General features: G+C 34.4%; 1 protein-coding gene across 1 annotated transcript; it reads right to left on the bottom strand.

Moving 5' to 3' along the window:
- Positions 1 to 683: 683 nt before the first annotated feature.
- LOC133330008 (odorant receptor 42a-like) lies at positions 684 to 6,904 on the bottom strand. Its single transcript, XM_061538469.1, has 4 exons — positions 6,806 to 6,904; positions 2,252 to 3,012; positions 860 to 1,217; positions 684 to 791 (listed from the first exon to the last, which is right to left on the bottom strand). Exons 1-4 carry the CDS (start codon positions 6,902 to 6,904, stop codon positions 702 to 704), a joined length of 1,308 nt encoding a protein of 435 aa, XP_061394453.1. The 3' UTR covers positions 684 to 701.
- Positions 6,905 to 7,128: the final 224 nt, after the last annotated feature.

Here is a 7,128-nt window from a genome sequence, read left to right as displayed (position 1 = left end):
CATAAGGACATTTTAATCCGTCAATGTGAAATCGAAATAATACCCAAAATTTCAACTAATTCCAGAAAAAAATAAAAGTGCTAAAAAAGGTGCTAGGTGCTAGATCAATTTTTTTGGTGCTAAACGAGTTTCAAAAGTGCTAAATCTAGCACTAAAAGTGCTAAATTGGCAACACTGGTCGTCACTGTCAAGTAATAATTCCATTCCAATGGATCTGTGGGAGCCTCTTGCAACAGATGTGCTCTCAACACTAAACAACAATAATTATGCGATCTTCATGCTATTCCATCTTATCTGAAATTAATCTTCATGGTAGTGTGTGGTGTGAAAACGATGAGAATTATTTTTTTCGAGCAGTATGTGAGTGACTAGAAGGATTTTCCGATAAATCTAAAATTGTAAACTTTTTTATTTTTAGTTCCACTATTTTTTAGATGGCTAGGAGAGAGGGAGGGTTTTTCTCCTAGCTCTAATTAATTTGTTTGTTATATGAGATTTTTACGAATCTATGTGTCTGTCTGCAAGTAAAGGGTAATATAAAATCCCCACCCCTTTTGACGGAATACAACATGTGCAGTTGTGTGAGTGTGAACAAGTGAACCACAAATCTAAATTTTAAAATTAAAATTTCAATATTTTATAATCCATCCATAATCATAAACGTTTTTATGACTTGGCTTTTCGTCTGCTGCCATTCGAATTTACAAATCGCCACCGACAACATTTTTCAGATTTTGGCCAAATCCCATTTGCTTCATCATTGTGTAGACGGAAAAGGCAAATTTTACAACCTGTAAATCAAATTCATATTTCGGGGGAAAACTCTTTGTATCTCAAATTTCATTGCGACGTCTCTTACATTTATGTTGGAATTCAGTGTGATGGGAAAGATTTTCATCGCCGTCAAAATCAGTGTCTTCTGGGTGTGTTGTAGGAAAAAACAAATCATTTGCTTGTAACGCGGTTCCTCGTTATGCCATGCCGAATGAAATATGGCCAATGAAATGCTATCACTATCGTCCATTAGACAATTGGCCAGGAAGCTGCAGGGAAATGTTTCGGCCAATATCGATGCCACATAGAAGAGGGATGCTATGACAGCCAAACGATCAGCAAAGAGAAAAATGTGTAGCGTGGTGATACCCAAGATGAGGCCAATAATGAGAAATTGAACAAACATTGTGCCAGATATGACAGGGCAGAATATGTTGTATAACCTGGAAAAAAAGAGGCAAGTCAATAAAAGGAATATTTATAATGTCAAAATAGGAAATTTAAATTTTCAATTTCAAAATAATATTCAGCCAGGCTGAATACAAATTTTTTTATCAGGAAATGACATTCAGCCTGGCTGAATAGCAATTTTTCTATCAGAAAATGATATTCAGCCAGTCTGAATAAAAATTTTCTATCAGAAAATGATATTCAGCATGTTTTCTGAAGTAATGTTCAATTTTTTTTTTATCAGAAATTGATATTTAGCCTGGCTGAATATAAATTTTCTGTTAGAAAATGGTATTCAGCCTGGCTGAATAGAAATTTTCTATCAGAAAATGATATTCAGCCTGGCTGAATAGAAATTTTCTATCAGAAAATGATATTCAGCCTGGCTGAATAGAAATTTTCTATAAGAAAATGATATTCAGTCTGGCTGAATAGAAATTTTCAATAGGAAAATGATATTCAGCCTGGCTGAATAGAAATTTTCGATAGGAAAATGATATTCAGCCTGCCTGAATAGCAATTTTCGATAGGAAAATGATATTCAGCCTGGCTGAATAGCAATTTTCGATAGGAAAATGATATTCAGCCTGTCTGAATAGGAATTTTCAATAGGAAAATTATATTCAGCCTGCCTAAATAGAAATTTTCAATAGGAAAATGATATTCAGCCTGGCTGAATAGAAATTTTTTGGTATTATAATATGATATTCAGCCCGGCTGAATAGAAATTTTCTATTAGAAAATGATATTCAGCCAGGATGAATAGAAATTTTCTGGTATTAGAATATGATATTCAGCCAGGCTGAATAGATATGTTGTATCAGAAAATGCTATTCAGCGAAGATGAATGATATTCAGTCAGTCTGAATAGAAATTTTCTATAGTAAAATGCTATTCAGCCAGGCTGAATACAAAAGATGATGAGGAAAATGATGTTTAGCCACGCTGAATAGAAATTTTCTATGGGAAAATGATATTCTGCTACGCTGAATAGAAATTTTTTGTCGGAATTTTATGTTGTACTTACCCCATAATATTCTTATGATCCAATACACATTGTACCAATTCCTCATAACGTTGATCACTGGTCATTTCGGAAATATTACCCAATCGCGATATACGTCTCGTTAAAATATGTAAATGTGTTCGTATTATAGTGATATAAATAACCGGATATGAATCTAGCAATGCCTGTTGAAAGCAGTGAAAGGCAATCATCAGATATTCGCAACCAGCTTGAATGGAAAATTTCAAGGTATCATCTTTCCAATGGAAAAATGGATTAAACACCTGATATGGAGGCTTATCATTAATGACGGCTACCAAAAATGTACTACTCGCATAGGACAAATACAGGGCGGCATAACACGTCAGCGAACGATTTGAAAATGCAACAGTCTCACGAATTTGTAAGCGATCTTCATCGTTATTGATACGTACATCAAGACGATCCATAAATTTCCGCCCTTCGATAAGACGTCGATACAAAAATAAGAAAACGAACATTTTGAGACTGCAACCAATGCAGTTGATCCATATTTGCAAGGATGTAAAGAAATCGCTGGGACTGAAGGTGCTCAGGCGTAGCAGGAAACTCATTAGGAAGCCAATTGGCATATAAATGGTGACAAAGAAATTGATAAAACATGACCATAAATAAAAGGCCGCTTTGTAGTTCTCAATTGGCAAATAACCAATAATGCTCATGCCACGAACAATGTATGTGGTGGCGTCTCGGGTCTTCGGCAATGGAGCTTCCAGATCCATGTGTGCTAAATGGAATACACGACTGAAAAAATATTTACAATTTTTATTATAAATCAGTAAGCATTTAAGCTGCATAATTGGGTGAGGCTGACCATGTGATTAACAAATTTTCAACATTAACCCATAAAGAGGCATATATGTACAATATCCTGTCTATCAGCCAGACATAGGATCTTCAGTTTTCGGCGCAAGTACTTACATATTTAATATGAAGATGTAGAGTTGGTGAATGCGCTGCCGAATATTCATTTTTGATGATGATAAATTCAAGTAAATACTTTGCCCTTTCGAATTCAATTGTAGGTGAATGGTAGGTCACACTTTATTAGGGTCCACGTTTCCTCCCTTCTTGCTTCTAAAATAAATAAACAAATATAAAACATCGTCGTTGTCGTTATGTTTTTGTTTTGGGTGATCATTGTCTTCTTTGAAACTAAATGTTTTGGTTTGGCATTTCGCATTGTCGTATTTTTTATTATCTTTGCTCCGATTTGAGGCGGAATCGATTTTTGTTTATCTTAAGTGAATTTCTCTGTTACCAGTAGTTGATGTTATTTTTTGGGTGAGTAATTTTATGTATTTGTTTTTTATTCCCTCATATATTCTTTAAAAACACAACACAAGACCAACTGACGTCTGACCATCACCCAATAAAAAATAATTGTTTATGTTGTACGTTAGTTTAATGAAATATATATAAATAATTGTATGTTTGTATTCTATTCCAGTAAATAACACAATCATAATTCCAATTTGACCTAATTTTTATTCCCTCTACCACACTGTGGTGGCAAAAGGAAAGGAGATAGAGACATGGTTCCTTTTGAAAATATGCATAGAATCGCTCTCTGAGTCGAATTATGCATGTCCGTCTGTCCATGTTAAATTTTAAACAAAGTACAGGTCGCATTTATGATCCGAATTGGATTAAATTTGTCCCAAGGATGCACCCTATTGAAATTGGGAAAAACCGGTCCAGATTTAAATGTAGCTCCCATATATAGTTTCATCCGATTTTATAGAAAAGGTGTACCAAACTCACAATATTCGTCCGATTGATATAAAATTTTGCATAGGGTACTAAATTAGTCCCAGATTGATGTATACGAACTTTTGTTGAAATCGGTTCAGATTTTGATATATTAGGCTGGGGAAAATAAATCCATAATTTTATATATGAACTATAGTACTTTATTTAACATGCTTCGGAATGTCCGATTTGGACCAAATATGCATCGTTTTGTTGTATGATTTGTTGCCATTTTGAAGGTAACTTCATAACCTAGAAGTCCTGCTCTCTATTTTCAAAAAACTCTAGAAGTCGATTTTCACAATCCTCCCTAGATACCATTTTTTTTTTAATTAAAGAAATTTTGCAATGCAAGAAAAATATGATGATTGCTTGGTGCCAAGACCGGACTGTATTGCGGATGCAGTAAAACTTCCCAACCAGGCTCCGAAGTTTCTGGCGAGTCACTGTAGATGTGTGTGGCCTAGCATTGTCCTGGTGTAACAAGACTCCTCTCCTGATGGCTAATTCTGGCCGTTACTGGTCAATAGCTATCTTCAGACGGTCTAGTTGTTGACAGTAGAGATCAGAATTTAGCGTTTAGCCATATGGAAGCAACTCATAATAAATAATCCCATTCCAGTCCCACCAAATGCATAGCAGAAATTTCCTGCTTCACCGCTCTTTGACCACGATAGTTTTCACACAGGGTTATCGTATGTGATCCATTTCTCATCTCCAGTCACCATCCGTTTAAGAAATAGGTCTACCTCATTCCGATTGAAATGGAAATTCGATCCATCATTTTTTTCTGTTAATTGGTGTGGTACCAAAACATCGAGCTTCTCTTTGAATCCAGCTTTGTGTAAATTGTTTATAACAGTTTTATGGCCGATTTTTAGCTCCTGGGTGATGTTACGACTGCTAACATGTTGGTCAACTTCGATCATTTCCCCGATTTTATCGACATTTTCTACGACCGACCTAATGGATTTATTTTTCACCAACCTAATATATATATATATATATATATATATCATTCTAGACTCAATTCAGTACGCTATGCCAAATTTCGTGCAAATCGAAAGATACATAGAGACTTTGATGAACCATTTACATTAAATCGGACGAAATATATACTTAACATACATCATTCTAGACTTTATTCAGTACGCTATACCAAATTTCATGCAAATCTAAGGATATATAGAGTCGGTTCAAATTTAGATATAGCTCCCATATATATTTTGTGTCCGATTTAATGTGAACGGTGCACCGAGGAGCCTATGTTTGTTCGATTTACATGAAATATTGCATTGCGTATGGATAGAAACCGCTTTAGGTTTAGATATAGCTTTCATTTATATTTCCATCCGATTTCATGTAAATGGTGTACCAAATAACTAAAGTTTGCCCGATTAGGACGAGTTAATGTGCAACGTACCAAATTGAATCTAGAATAACGTGTATTGGATTTTGCAATATATATTCAATTATAGATATACCGCTGTATATTATCCTCCGAGTTTATGCAAATTGAGCAACAAATAATAAGTGTTTCTTCGTCCGAGATAAATTTTGGACAGCGCACTGTACTGCAGCATACCAGCCAATATTCCTCAAATGCGTTCAGATTTACATATAGCTCCCATAAATAATTTTGTGCGATTTCATACAAATGATTGACATTCAATTTTACATAGATTTCAGAATAGTATGTGTATGTTTTGTTTCAAATTTGTTTAAATAACTATGTAGATCACACAGTTAATTTCGTCGGAATCCATTTTAATGGTATATATTCAATTTACAGGATATGTATGTACCCAAAGTAGTGAAGGGTATCATATAGTCAGCCCCGTCGTTTGAACTTTCCTTTTTGGTCTACCTATTTATTTGTTCTTCATCTAGGCAACTCGCTACCCTATTTTTTCGATCATAACTTTTGGTTTCCTGATAATATAAAATTTACATAATTGTTTTTTTTTCCTTTAATGCTGGACCCACGTTTGACATAACTAAATGTGGCCGTCTTTAGGTATCTAAAAAGGTAATTTGAATTTAAAATATATTTATGTTCTAACTATTCGGTACTCTAATTTCCATTGGATTGAGGACATATTTGCATAACGTTGACGACATTGCTAGGTATTTCAACAAAATCTCCAAAGAAATATATGTCAATGCCTTTTTCGCCTTTAGTCATAGACATATGTGTTTTATTTGTTGGGACACCTACACATTAACAGATCTATTAATGCTAATCTTGGCGGGAAAGCAAAACTGCAAAAATATTTAATAATCCCGCAACCATGTTATAAATTTACAGACAAGTTCCACCCGCCCCATCAGACCTTTGTTCCTTGCCTTAGTTGGCATTGGTAAGCACTGAGGCAATGTTGCATGACGACAACATTGAAAACAAAATCAAAGGATTTTAATAACAGCCACTTGCAATGGCAACAAAAAGCTCACACACACACAAACACAAGAAAGACGCTCCAATGAATTTACATTATTTTCGTTGGGGTAATAAAGCAGCTGACACATAAGAATTTTCATGGAGTATTATGAATAAGGTGACCATATCAAAGAAATTATTTAAGAGACACTGAAAGAGATATGACTAAGACGATCAACAGGGGGATTGAGGGTACCCTGATGAAAGAAAACTAGAATACGATTTAAATCAATCAAAATCCATTTTGTGTTTTTCTACTCTTTTAGAACATTTGAAACCCAATTTAATAAATTACAGTTTTTCTCTAATTCGTTTGACTAAAATCTGGTCACTTTCTTTGCTACGCATAAATGTGAAAAATTCACGACAAAAATTGATGTTACACATTTCATTTCAATCACTCCAGATATGTACAAGTCTTCCTCACTATCGAGTGGGTACATTGTTTTGGAGTTGCTGATGGCTGGATTGGTTGAATGGAGGCAGAAAAGATGCAGGGAATTAAAAATACAAAAAGTGAATGATTTGCTTGACGACTAGGCAACCATAAAAAATTGCAATAACAATTACAAACGAAATAAAAGCCATGTCTTAATGTACCATTTAACATATACATATTAAGTAGATATGTACATATGTGGATATGTATGTAAATATATTTTAGATA

Source organism: Musca vetustissima, unplaced genomic scaffold (genome assembly GCF_032173495.1).
Source record: "Musca vetustissima isolate MV318-11 ecotype Yass unplaced genomic scaffold, APGP_CSIRO_Mvet_v1 utg238245, whole genome shotgun sequence".
NCBI classification, from domain to species: Eukaryota; Metazoa; Arthropoda; class Insecta; order Diptera; family Muscidae; genus Musca; species Musca vetustissima.
This window is presented reverse-complemented; position numbering and strand designations above follow the sequence as displayed.

What these genes read in the sequence shown, in the direction of transcription:
- LOC133330008 (XM_061538469.1), bottom strand. Translation starts at nt 6,904, where the DNA reads ATGTACCCACTCGATAGTGAGGAAGACTTGTACATATCTGGAGTGATT. An exon ending in GATCATAAGAATATTATGGG is followed by an intron (nt 1,218 to 2,251) that starts GTAAGTACAACA and finishes CTTTTTTTCCAG; the next exon opens with GTTATACAACATATTCTGCC. An exon ending in CACTGAATTCCAACATAAAT is followed by an intron (nt 792 to 859) that starts GTAAGAGACGTC and finishes TTTGATTTACAG; the next exon opens with GTTGTAAAATTTGCCTTTTC.